Below are 15,017 nucleotides of genomic sequence, written 5' to 3' on the forward strand. Positions count from 1 at the left end.
CACACATTCTTCTACTCATCACAGCATGCCCCATTATTGAGTTTAAAACACCAATTAAATTTGTTTTGAATAAAACTCACAATTTTACAATAAGAATTTAGAGACCTGAATCAATTAGGTATATCCTACTTAGTTTGACTTTTGCAAAACTAAGTAATTACACATTTAATTGAATCAGTCAGACAGACGGAGACATAGAGAGACAGACAGAGGGCAAACAGAAATCTGAGAAAGAAACCCCTTTAAAAATGTTACCATGTTTGAAATGAAACATCGCAAGGTGAAGCCATAATTCATCACCGTTCAGTATGACGTCATGAGCGTGTTCCACACTTGAAATGACGTGTTTTTATCATGTTGTCAGCTGCACGGAGCTTGGAAGTATAATTTCCATTCAACGATTCGAGTTTGTTAAGTTTTAGCCTATTTTCAACGTCAAACACCATGAAACTATATATATTTGGAATCAGAAAATGGTAAGGAATAGATAGAAGTTGTTTTTAAGTGTCTTTTTTCATAAATAAAGATAGTGGTTATTTATCGGTTTTCTTCATTTTTAAGCATAATTATCAATACAAAACAACAAAACTATATAGTTTTAGATACAGGACGCAATAGGGAATACACCAATATAAATTTTTTGTTTCAAATATTAGTTTTTAAAAATTTGAAAAAATGACATATTTCGAACAAACATTTCAATGACAAAACTTTAAGTGACCAAACTGAAATGCAATCCCATAATCCGGCCTAGATCTGAGATTGTGTGATAAGAAATTCGATCAAATTGATGAAAAACTGTAACTGTGAAAGTGCTACCTCGACCTTTTGGCAAACGGTAAAATATGACGTCATCAAACTGTCCTATCAATAAACGGAAAAACCTTCTATGAGAAAATCCAGTCAAAAATATCCATATCAAATTTCATAAAGATCCACTCCGTAGTTTTTGAGATATGATCTGCAGTGTGAAAAAACGCCCATAACGCCCAAAACGCAAACTCATTTGTCATGATTTGGTCGTGTTCTGCTGATACTATAATGTTTTTCTTTCCTAAAACACACTATAATAGTAGCCTTTCCCAATGTCTATGCTAAAACAGACTTATCTGTGTTGTCAATGATGTTGCTACAGTGTGAGAACACAATCTCACGCCCATAACGCTGTGACACGAAAACTCATTTGGTCGTGTTCTGCCGATACTGTAATGTTTTTCTTTCTTAAAACACACTATAATAGTAGCCCTTCCCAAATGCAATGCTAAAAATGACTGGTCTGTGTTGTCAATGATTTTCTGCGAGAATGCGATCTATCTGTTTGTCGCAAAGACCGTGTGACACGAAAGTTATGAGCGGAAGACAAATCTGCTGAGTGCAATTACGTTTCAGAAGATAGTTGGTTAAAACAGTTTATCACTCAGACACGCAAAGGAACACTATAACTTTATTATTCAGGCCATATTTGCTTTCCTTTGTCATGTATGAAAGTACTGGCCTTGGTTGAAGAAAGTGACCTGTCGCTGTGCAACAAATTTGTCGCCATTTTCCGCCGTGTTTTGTAAATAAAACGTGTTTAGTACCCACACATACAAAACGATGCTGTTGGTTCTTTTTATTTTCTTATTGTTTGATTCATGCTTAGCAGTTTAGTATGCTTTGTTTTCTTCTCAATTCAATGGATGGCTATAAAATAAGCATTTAAATGTGAAGGTGTTAAAATTACCCATGATCTGAGCTGTTCACCAAAGCAAAGACTCATCTATTCTGACGCCTCGTGCAATCTTTGACGTCAAAGCAAAGACTCTTGACGCCTCGTGCAATCTTTGACGTCAAAGCAAAGACTCATCTCTTCTACAGCCTGTGCAATCTTTGAGGTCAAAGCAAAGACTCATCTATTCTAAAGCCTCGTGCAATCTTTGAGGTCAAAGCAAAGACTCATCTATTCTGACGCCTCGTGCAATCTTTGAGGTCAAAGCAAAGACTCATCTATTCTAAAGCCTCGTGCAATCTTTGACGTCAAAGCAAAGACTCATCTATTCTAAAGCCTCGTGCAATCTTTGACGTCAAAGCAAAGACTCATCTCTTCTACAGCCTGTGCAATCTTTGACGTCAAAGCAAAGACTCATCTATTCTAAAGCCTCGTGCAATCTTTGACGTCAAAGCAAAGACTCATCTATTCTGACGCCTCGTGCAATCTTTGACGTCAAAGCAAAGACTCATCTATTCTAAAGCCTGTGCAATCTTTGACGTCAAAGCAAAGACTCATCTATTCTAAACCCTCGTGCAATCTTTGACGTCAAAGCAAAGACTCATCTCTTCTACAGCCTGTGCAATCTTTGACGTCAAAGCAAAGACTCATCTATTCTACAGCCTCGTGCAATCTTTGACGTCAAAGCAAAGACTCATCTATTCTACAGCCTGTGCAATCTTTGACGTCAAAGCAAAGACTCATCTATTCTACAGCCTCGTGCAATCTTTGACGTCAAAGCAAAGACTCATCTATTCTACAGCCTGTGCAATCTTTGACGTCAAAGCAAAGACTCATCTATTCTACAGCCTGTGCAATCTTTGACGTCAAAGCAAAGACTCATCTATTCTACAGCCTCGTGCAATCTTTGACGTCAAAGCAAAGACTCATCTATTCTACAGCCTCGTGCAATCTTTGACGTCAAAGCAAAGACTCATCTATTCTACAGCCTGTGCAATCTTTGACGTCAAAGCAAAGACTCATCTATTCTAAAGCCTCGTGCAGTCTTTGACGTCAAAGCAAAGACTCATCTATTCTTCAGCCTGTGCAATCTTTGAGGTCAAAGCAAAGACTCATCTATTCTAAAGCCTCGTGCAATCTTTGAGGTCAAAGCAAAGACTCATCTATTCTAAAGCCTCGTGCAATCTTTGACGTCAAAGCAAAGACTCATCTATTCTTCAGCCTGTGCAATCTTTGAGGTCAAAGCAAAGACTCATCTATTCTAAAGCCTCGTGCAATCTTTGACGTCAAAGCAAAGACTCATCTATTCTACAGCCTGTGCAATCTTCGACGTCAAAGCAAAGACTCATCTATTCTAAAGCCTGTGCAATCTTTGACGTCAAAGCAAAGACTCATCTATTCTAAAGCCTCGTGCAATCTTTGACGTCAAAGCAAAGACTCATCTCTTCTACAGCCTGTGCAATCTTTGACGCCTCGTGCAATCTTTGACGCCTCTTGCAATCTTTGACGCCTTGTGCAATCTTATTCTAAAGCCTGTGCAATCTTTGACGTCAAAGCAAAGACTCATCTATTCTAAACCCTCGTGCAATCTTTGACGTCAAAGCAAAGACTCATCTATTCTAAAGCCTCGTGCAATCTTTGAGGTCAAAGCAAAGACTCATCTATTCTAAAGCCTCGTGCAATCTTTGAGGTCAAAGCAAAGACTCATCTATTCTAAAGCCTGTGCAATCTTTGACGTCAAAGCAAAGACTCATCTATTCTAAAGCCTCATGCAATCTTTGACGTCAAAGCAAAGACTCATCTATTCCAAAGCCTCGTGCAATCTTTGACGCCTCGTGCAATCTTTGACGCCTCTTGCAATCTTTGACGCCTTGTGCAATCTTATTCTAAACCCTCGTGCAATCTTTGACGTCAAAGCAAAGACTCATCTATTCTACAGCCTGTGCAATCTTTGACGTCAAAGCAAAGACTCATCTCTTCTACAGCCTGTGCAATCTTTGACGTCAAAGCAAAGACTCATCTATTCTAAACCCTCGTGCAATCTTTGGCGTCAAAGCAAAGACTCATCTATTCTACAGCCTGTGCAATCTTTGACGTCAAAGCAAAGACTCATCTCTTCTACAGCCTGTGCAATCTTTGACGTCAAAGCAAAGACTCATCTATTCTAAAGCCTGTGCAATCTTTGACGTCAAAGCAAAGACTCATCTATTCTAAAGCCTGTGCAATCTTTGACGTCAAAGCAAAGACTCATCTATTCTAAAGCCTGTGCAATCTTTGACGTCAAAGCAAAGACTCATCTATTCTAAAGCCTGTGCAATCTTTGACGTCAAAGCAAAGACTCATCTATTCCAAAGCCTCGTGCAATCTTTGACGTCAAAGCAAAGACTCATCTATTCTACAGCCTGTGCAATCTTTGACGTCAAAGCAAAGACTCATCTATTCTAAAGCCTCGTGCAATCTTTGACGTCAAAGCAAAGACTCATCTATTCTAAAGCCTGTGCAATCTTTGACGTCAAAGCAAAGACTCATCTATTCTAAAGCCTGTGCAATCTTTGACGTCAAAGCAAAGACTCATCTATTCTACAGCCTGTGCAATCTTTGACGTCAAAGCAAAGACTCATCTATTCTAAAGCCTGTGCAATCTTTGACGTCAAAGCAAAGACTCATCTATTCTAAAGCCTGTGCAATCTTTGACGTCAAAGCAAAGACTCATCTATTCTACAGCCTGTGCAATCTTTGACGTCAAAGCAAAGACTCATCTATTCTAAAGCCTCGTGCAATCTTTGACGTCAAAGCAAAGACTCATCTATTCTAAAGCCTGTGCAATCTTTGACGTCAAAGCAAAGACTCATCTCTTCTACAGCCTGTGCAATCTTTGACGTCAAAGCAAAGACTCATCTCTTCTACAGCCTGTGCAATCTTTGACGTCAAAGCAAAGACTCATCTATTCTAAAGCCTGTGCAATCTTTGACGTCAAAGCAAAGACTCATCTATTCTAAAGCCTCGTGCAATCTTTGACGTCAAAGCAAAGACTCATCTATTCCAAAGCCTCGTGCAATCTTTGACGCCTCGTGCAATCTTTGACGCCTCGTGCAATCTTTGACGCCTCGTGCAATCTTTGACGTCAAAGCAAAGACTCATCTATTCTAAAGCCTCGTGCAATCTTTGACGCCTCGTGCAATCTTTGACGTCAAAGCAAAGACTCATCTATTCCAAAGCCTCGTGCAATCTTTGTCGTCAAAGCAAAGACACGTCACTCTGGAAAGTGTAGCATGACGTAAAAGTTCTAAAACTTCTACCAGGAGAAACAGCATAGCGTAAAAGGGTTTCCATAATGACGTTTGTCTCGGTGACTCTGGCATCAAAAAGCAGGTCCCTGCCAAAGTAGTTTGACATGACCTCTTTTACACGATATACACACATGTGGTTTGAACAATATTGTTATCTTATGGGTGGTCTCACTCACGAAGGTATCATAACAGAGTTTATATGCTTCAAACCTGGCTAAAATATAAAAATCAACAAGTCGCGTAAGGCGAAATAACAACATTTAGTCAAGCTGTCGAACTCACAGAATGAAACTGAACGCACTGCTTTTTTCACCAAGACCACATACTCGTAGTTTCGTCAGTCCACCGCTTGTGGCAAAGGCAGTGAAATCGACAAGCCATGCAGAATAGTGCGGTAACGGTCGCGCTGAGCAGGATAACACGCTTTTCTGTATGTCTATTCTTTTTAGCTTACTGAGTTTGTTTTTAATCCAAACATATCATATCTACATGTATATGTTTTTGGAATCAGGGACTGACAAGGAATAAAGTGAAATTGTTTTTATATTGATTTCAGAAAATTAATTTTAATCATAATTTTCATATCTTTAATTTTCAGAGCTTGTTTGTAATCCAAATATAACATATGTATATGTTTTTGGAATCAGGAAATGACGAAGAATAAGATGAAATTGTTTTTGGATCATTTAATAAATAAATGATTTTAATTACAAGTTTCCGATTTTTAATGACCAAACTCATTCATTAGTTTTTAAGCCACCAAGCTGAAATGCAATACCAAAGTCCGGCCTTCGCCGAAGATTGCTTGGCCAAAATTTCAATCAATTTGATTGAAAAATGAGGGTGTGACAGTGCCGCCTCAACTTTTACAAAAAGCTGGATATGACGTCATCAAAGGTATTTATCGAAAAAATGAAAAAAAAGTCCGGGGATATCATTCTCAGGAACTCTCATGTCAAATTTCATAAAGATCGGTCCAGTAGTTTAGTCTGAATCACTCTACACACACACATGCACTGACAGACAGACAGACACACACACACACACACACACACACATACACCACGACCCTCGTCTCGATTCCCCCTCTATGTTAAAACATTTAAAATCAATGCAATGACGAGAAAATTGACAAAGAGAACCAGACAGGTACATATCCTCGTAGACAGAACACAAGGAAGGGAGAGTACTCCAGCAAAACCCATGTACACCAGGAGTTATCCTACCTGCTGCTGCTGTGTCAAGGCGCCCTGGCCAGCAGAGGGCGCCGCCATCTGAATGCCGTTAGGACCGAAGATGATGTGCGGAGCGTTGGGGTTTCCACTGGGATCCATCTGTATCACCTGCACATGGCAATCACAGTCCGTCTGTATTCTTCACACACACACACACACACACACACACACACACACACACACACACACATCCACTGGGATCCATCTGTATCGCCTGCACATGGCAATCACAGTCCGTCTGTATCACCTGCACATGGCAATCACAGTCCGTCTGTATCGCCTGCACATGGCAATCACAGTCCGTCTGTATCACCTGCACATGGCAATCACAGTCCGTCTGTATTCTTCACACACACACACACACATCCACTGGGATCCATCTGTATCACCTGCACATGGCAATCACAGTCCGTCTGTATTCTTCACACACACACACACACACAGTGACACACACACACACACAGTGACACACCAGGACACACACACAGTGACACACCAGGACACACACACACAATGACACACCAGGACACACAGTGACACACACACAGTGACACACCAGGACACACAGTGACACACACACAGTGACACACCAGGACACACACACACAGTGACACACCAGGACACACACACACAGTGACACACACACACAGCAAGAGGAAGAAAGTCATCTATAAAGGAAGTTCTGGTTTACATGTATACCGACACACCAACATATCCTGACACACCAACATATCCTGACACACCAACATATCCTGACACACCAACATATCCTGACACACGCAAACATCCCCATACCCCCTCAACACCATCAAATATTTTTAAAAACCACCATCCCCCATGCTAACCTGTCCCGCTCCTCCCTGCCCGCCAGCCATTGCAGGTAGCTGGAGCTGCCCGGGGGCTGGTGGGTTTGCCCCTTGCTGGCCCTGGCCCACCATCTGGGGGTTGGACACCACGGGGATCACCTGGCCGTTGGGCAGCACGAAGGCTGAGGGCAGGTGCTGGGGGGTGCTGGGAAGCGTGTTCAGCGTCATCATGCCGCCCCCCTGGTTGCCCGGGAACACAAAGTTGCCTCCTGCCTGAGCCAGGCCTGTCGGTCCGCTTCCTGGAATAGCCTGCGTGGCCTGGCCGTTACTGTTGTTGCTCACACCCCCTGCTGCAGACCCTGGCAAACATGAGGGTTTGGGATGAGAATAAGGCGGATGAGAATAAGGCGGATGAGAATAAGGCGGATGAGAATAAGGCGGATGAGAATAAGGCGGATGAGAATAAGGCGGATGAGAATAAGGCGGATGAGAATAAGGCGGATGAGAATAAGGCGGATGAGAATAAGGCGGATGAGAATAAGGCGGATGAGAATAAGGCGGATGAGAATAAGGCGGATGAGAATAAGGCGGATGAGAATAAGGCGGATGAGAATAAGGCGGATGAGAATAAGGCGGATGAGAATAAGGCGGATGAGAATAAGGCGGATGAGAATAAGGCGGATGAGAATAAGGCGGATGAGAATAAGGCGGATGAGAATAAGGCGGATGAACACTTTTGTTTGTTTGTTTATACACTTTATCATTAAGTAAAACTTACAGCGAATGGTATTTTATTTAAAATCTGACATACTATCATAGTGAAGGTGTTCACATTCTACATATGATTACCTCTGGCTAAGAGCTGAATTCAATCTTCAGCAATAGCACTAGCAGACTCAAAACACATTGTTGAAGAACCAAGCGAAGGACAGTTTGTTGATAAACCATCTTGTTCTTCTTTCTTGTGGCAAGCACACAATCAACCATTGCATTGTTCTTCTTATGGTTCTTCATCAAGTTTCTTTTTTTTATCCTGGAGCCAGTACAAAAATGTTTTAAAACACAATACATGAATCAACCTATTTCTTCTTGATTTTGGTCAAAACAAATATGGATATCTCACCTGCCATCATACCAGGGAAGGACACCCCCATGGACTGTAACAACTGCTGGTTGAGATAACCGCCACCCTGGTTTCCCTGCTGCACCGCCAGGGACTGCAGGGCATTCTGGGTAAGGAGCTGTGAGCCGAGGAAGTTGATGCCGCCCCCCATCTGTTGGTTCATGCCGGCGAGGAGTGACTGTGGCTGAGACACGCTGAGCGAGGCCAGGGCTGACGACACGGAGTGGTCGGCTTTGCCCAGCGTGAGGGCACCGCTGTTTAGCAACGCCTGGTGCTGCTGGTCCAACACGGACATGGCACCGCCCACACCACCGCCCAGAGCACCGCCCACACCACCGCCCAAACCTCCTATAGCCGACATCTTGTCACTCTGAACCGCCGTACCCGTAGCGGAATCGTACGGTACCGGCACACCATTTTCGTTGATGATGAGCATATTGCCTTGCTGGTTGAGCAAAATGGTCCCTGCCGCTAAACCACTCGTGTTGGGTACAGACGCACTCTGACCCGCACCGGGCAACATGACCTGGTTCTGACCCTGGTTCACCATGCCCAAACCGTTATTCTGGTTCTGTCCCTGGTTCACCATACCCAAACCGTTATTCTGGTTCTGGCCCTGGCTAACCATACCCAAACCGTTATTTTGGTTCTGGCCCTGGTTCATCATTCCTAAACCAGTATTCTGGTTCTGACCCTGGCCAACCATCCCCAAACCGGCATTCTGGTTTAGGGAGTTGAGGAAGTTCATGCCCATGAGCATGCCGGCTTGGGATGAGGGCTGAGACGCTGACTGCCCGACAGACATGATGGGCGTGTTCTGGTTCATGGCGGACGTTGCCACGGTGACAGTGCTGGGAGCAGAGGCGAAGGACACCCCCGCGTTGCTGCTCCCACCCCCCATATGCAGCACCCCTGACGACGGGAACATCATGGCCGACTGGCTAACTGTGTTGGAGGCCACTGACGCCAGTGTCTGCAACGCGTCGTGACCTTCGTCCATCAGCTGTGACCTTGACTCCAAGCTGAGGTCAGCCTGAAGGTCGTTGACGGGGGCGGGGCTTGGTTGTTGGGACGTGTCCATCTGCGTGATGCCGGCGTTCTGCATGGCAATCTGAATGAGGCCGCCCAGGCCGATGTTGACCGGGAGTTTGTCGGGGCTGGCCGCGTCCTGAGGGTGGCCTCCCATGGCAGACACAGAGGGCGAGGCTGACGACACAGCAGTGGTGGGGCTGGTCAGCGGGTTCAGCAACATGTTCTGACCTGTAGGACAAAACACAATCAACACTGTATACATGACACACTGGACACAGCAGTGCAGGTACTGGTCAACACTGTATACATGACACACTGGACACAGCAGTGGTGGGACTGGTCAGCGTGTTAGGACAACACACAATCAACACTGTATACATGACACACTGGACTCAGCAGTGGTGGGACTGGTCAACACTGTATACATGACACACTGGACTCAGCAGTGCAGGGACTGGTCAGCGTGTTAGGACAACACACTGGACTCAGCAGTGCAGGGACTGGTCAACACTCTATACATGACACACTGGACACAGCAGTGGTGGGACTGGTCAACACTGTATACATGACACACTGGACACAGCAGTGGTGGGACTGGTCAACACTGTATACATGACACACTGGACACAGCAGTGGTGGGACTGGTCAGCGTGTTAGGACAACACACAATCAACACTGTATACATGACACACTGGACACAGCAGTGGTGGGACTGGTCAACACTCTATACATGACACACTGGACACAGCAGTGCAGGGACTGGTCAACACTGTATACATGACACACTGGACACAGCAGTGGTGGGACTGGTCAACACTGTATACATGACACACTGGACACAGCAGTGCAGGGACTGGTCAACACTGTATACATGACACACTGGACACAGCAGTGGTGGGACTGGTCAACACTGTATACATGACACACTGGACACAGCAGTGGTGGGACTGGTCAGCGTGTTAGGACAACACACAATCAACACTGTATCCATGACACACTGGACACAGCAGTGGTGGGACTGGTCAGCACTGTATACATGACACACTGGACACAGCAGTGCAGGGACTGGTCAACACTGTATACATGACACACTGGACTCAGCAGTGGTGGGACTGGTCAACACTGTATACATGACACACTGGACACAGCAGTGCAGGGACTGGTCAACACTGTATACATGACACACTGGACACAGCAGTGGTGGGACTGGTCAACACTGTATACATGACACACTGGACACAGCAGTGCAGGGGCTGGTCAACACTGTATACATGACACACTGGACTCAGCAGTGGTGGGACTGGTCAACACTGTATACATGACACACTGGACACAGCAGTGGTGGGACTGGTCAGCGTGTTAGGACAAAACACAATCAACACTGTATACATGACACACTGGACTCAGCAGTGGTGGGACTGGTCAACACTCTATACATGACACACTGGACTCAGCAGTGGTGGGACTGGTCAGCGTGTTAGGACAACACACTGGACACAGCAGTGGTGGGACTGGTCAACACTCTATACATGACACACTGGACTCAGCAGTGGTGGGACTGGTCAACACTCTATACATGACACACTGGACACAGCAGTGGTGGGACTGGTCAGCGTGTTAGGACAACACACAATCAACACTGTATACATGACACACTGGACTCAGCAGTGGTGGGACTGGTCAACACTCTATACATGACACACTGGACACAGCAGTGGTGGGACTGGTCAACACTGTATACATGACACACTGGACACAGCAGTGGTGGGACTGGTCAGCGTGTTAGGACAACACACTGGACACAGCAGTGGTGGGACTGGTCAACACTGTATACATGACACACTGGACTCAGCAGTGGTGGGACTGGTCAACACTGTATACATGACACACTGGACACAGCAGTGGTGGGACTGGTCAACACTCTATACATGACACACTGGACTCAGCAGTGGTGGGACTGGTCAACACTCTATACATGACACACTGGATACAGCAGTGGTGGGACTGGTCAACACTGTATACATGACACACTGGACACAGCAGTGGTGGGACTGGTCAGCACTGTATACATGACACACTGGACACAGCAGTGGTGGGACTGGTCAACACTCTATACATGACACACTGGACACAGCAGTGGTGGGACTGGTCAACACTGTATACATGACACACTGGACTCAGCAGTGGTGGGACTGGTCAACACTGTATACATGACACACTGGACTCAGCAGTGGTGGGACTGGTCAACACTGTATACATGACACACTGGACACAGCAGTGGTGGGACTGGTCAGCGTGTTAGGACAACACACAATCAACACTCTATACATGACACACTGGACACAGCAGTGGTGGGACTGGTCAACACTGTATACATGACACACTGGACACAGCAGTGGTGGGACTGGTCAGCGTGTTAGGACAACACACAATCAACACTCTATACATGACACACTGGACACAGCAGTGGTGGGACTGGTCAACACTGTATACATGACACACTGGACACAGCAGTGCAGGGACTGGTCAACACTGTATACATGACACACTGGACACAGCAGTGCAGGGACTGGTCAACACTGTATACATGACACACTGGACACAGCAGTGGTGGGACTGGTCAACACTCTATACATGACACACTGGACACAGCAGTGCAGGGACTGGTCAACACTGTATACATGACACACTGGACACAGCAGTGGTGGGACTGGTCAACACTGTATACATGACACACTGGACACAGCAGTGGTGGGACTGGTCAGCGTGTTAGGACAACACACAATCAACACTGTATACATGACACACTGGACACAGCAGTGGTGGGACTGGTCAACACTGTATACATGACACACTGGACACAGCAGTGGTGGGACTGGTCAACACTGTATACATGACACACTGGACTCAGCAGTGGTGGGACTGGTCAGCGTGTTAGGACAACACACAATCAACACTGTATACATGACACACTGGACACAGCAGTGGTGGGACTGGTCAACACTGTATACATGACACACTGGACACAGCAGTGGTGGGACTGGTCAGCGTGTTAGGACAACACACAATCAACACTCTATACATGACACACTGGACACAGCAGTGCAGGGACTGGTCAACACTGTATACATGACACACTGGACACAGCAGTGGTGGGACTGGTCAACACTGTATACATGACACACTGGACACAGCAGTGCAGGGACTGGTCAACACTGTATACATGACACACTGGACACAGCAGTGGTGGGACTGGTCAACACTGTATACATGACACACTGGACTCAGCAGTGGTGGGACTGGTCAGCGTGTTAGGACAACACACAATCAACACTCTATACATGACACACTGGACTCAGCAGTGGTGGGACTGGTCAACACTGTATACATGACACACTGGACACAGCAGTGCAGGGACTGGTCAGCGTGTTAGGACAACACACTGGACACAGCAGTGGTGGGACTGGTCAACACTGTATACATGACACACTGGACACAGCAGTGGTGGGACTGGTCAACACTGTATACATGACACACTGGACACAGCAGTGGTGGGACTGGTCAACACTCTATACATGACACACTGGACACAGCAGTGGTGGGACTGGTCAACACTCTATACATGACACACTGGACACAGCAGTGGTGGGACTGGTCAACACTGTATACATGACACACTGGACACAGCAGTGGTGGGACTGGTCAACACTGTATACATGACACACTGGACACAGCAGTGGTGGGACTGGTCAGCGTGTTAGGACAACACACAATCAACACTCTATACATGACACACTGGACACAGCAGTGGTGGGACTGGTCAACACTCTATACATGACACACTGGACTCAGCAGTGGTGGGACTGGTCAGCGTGTTAGGACAACACACAATCAACACTCTATACATGACACACTGGACACAGCAGTGCAGGGACTGGTCAACACTGTATACATGACACACTGGACTCAGCAGTGGTGGGACTGGTCAACACTGTATACATGACACACTGGACTCAGCAGTGGTGGGACTGGTCAACACTGTATACATGACACACTGGACTCAGCAGTGGTGGGACTGGTCAACACTGTATACATGACACACTGGACTCAGCAGTGGTGGGACTGGTCAACACTGTATACATGACACACTGGACTCAGCAGTGGTGGGACTGGTCAGCGTGTTAGGACAACACACAATCAACACTCTATACATGACACACTGGACACAGCAGTGGTGGGACTGGTCAACACTGTATACATGACACACTGGACACAGCAGTGGTGGGACTGGTCAACACTGTATACATGACACACTGGACACAGCAGTGCAGGGACTGGTCAACACTGTATACATGACACACTGGACACAGCAGTGGTGGGACTGGTCAACACTGTATACATGACACACTGGACTCAGCAGTGGTGGGACTGGTCAACACTCTATACATGACACACTGGACACAGCAGTGGTGGGACTGGTCAACACTGTATACATGACACACTGGACACAGCAGTGCAGGGACTGGTCAACACTGTATACATGACACACTGGACACAGCAGTGGTGGGACTGGTCAACACTGTATACATGACACACTGGACACAGCAGTGGTGGGACTGGTCAGCGTGTTAGGACAACACACAATCAACACTCTATACATGACACACTGGACACAGCAGTGGTGGGACTGGTCAGCACTGTATACATGACACACTGGACACAGCAGTGGTGGGACTGGTCAACACTGTATACATGACACACTGGACACAGCAGTGGTGGGACTGGTCAACACTGTATACATGACACACTGGACACAGCAGTGGTGGGACTGGTCAACACTGTATACATGACACACTGGACACAGCAGTGGTGGGACTGGTCAGCGTGTTAGGACAGCACACAATCAACACTGTATTCATGACACACTGGACACAGCAGTGCAGGGACTGGTCAACACTCTATACATGACGCACTGGACACAGCAGTGGTGGGACTGGTCAACACTGTATACATGACACACTGGACACAGCAGTGGTGGGACTGGTCAGCGTGTTAGGACAACACACAATCAACACTCTATACATGACACACTGGACTCAGCAGTGGTGGGACTGGTCAACACTGTATACATGACACACTGGACACAGCAGTGGTGGGACTGGTCAACACTGTATACATGACACACTGGACACAGCAGTGGTGGGACTGGTCAGCGTGTTAGGACAACACACAATCAACACTCTATACATGACACACTGGACTCAGCAGTGGTGGGACTGGTCAACACTGTATACATGACACACTGGACACAGCAGTGGTGGGACTGGTCAACACTGTATACATGACACACTGGACACAGCAGTGGTGGGACTGGTCAGCGTGTTAGGACAACACACAATCAACACTCTATACATGACACACTGGACACAGCAGTGGTGGGACTGGTCAACACTGTATACATGACACACTGGACTCAGCAGTGGTGGGACTGGTCAGCGTGTTAGGACAACACACAATCAACACTCTATACATGACACACTGGACTCAGCAGTGGTGGGACTGGTCAACACTGTATACATGACACACTGGACACAGCAGTGGTGGGACTGGTCAACACTGTATACATGACACACTGGACTCAGCAGTGGTGGGACTGGTCAGCGTGTTAGGACAACACACAATCAACACTCTATACATGACACACTGGACACAGCAGTGGTGGGACTGGTCAACACTGTATACATGACACACTGGACACAGCAGTGGTGGGACTGGTCAACACTGTATACATGACACACTGGACACAGCAGTGCAGGGACTGGT

General features: G+C 46.4%; 1 protein-coding gene across 1 annotated transcript in view; it reads right to left on the reverse strand.

The window, feature by feature from the left end:
* The window catches only part of LOC138974461 (mucin-5AC-like), a 40,482-nt gene that overhangs the window by 12,332 nt on the left and 13,133 nt on the right, over window positions 1-15,017 (reverse strand). Inside the window, exons 7-9 of the mRNA XM_070347179.1 lie at window positions 8,163-9,422; window positions 7,079-7,398; window positions 6,225-6,341 (exon numbers count right to left, since the gene is read on the reverse strand). Of these exons, the coding sequence (XP_070203280.1) occupies window positions 6,225-6,341; window positions 7,079-7,398; window positions 8,163-9,422 (1,697 nt within the window). The remainder of the gene's footprint in view (window positions 1-6,224; window positions 6,342-7,078; window positions 7,399-8,162; window positions 9,423-15,017) is intronic.

Source organism: Littorina saxatilis, linkage group LG8 (assembly GCF_037325665.1).
Source record: "Littorina saxatilis isolate snail1 linkage group LG8, US_GU_Lsax_2.0, whole genome shotgun sequence".
Lineage (NCBI taxonomy): Eukaryota > Metazoa > Mollusca > Gastropoda > Littorinimorpha > Littorinidae > Littorina > Littorina saxatilis.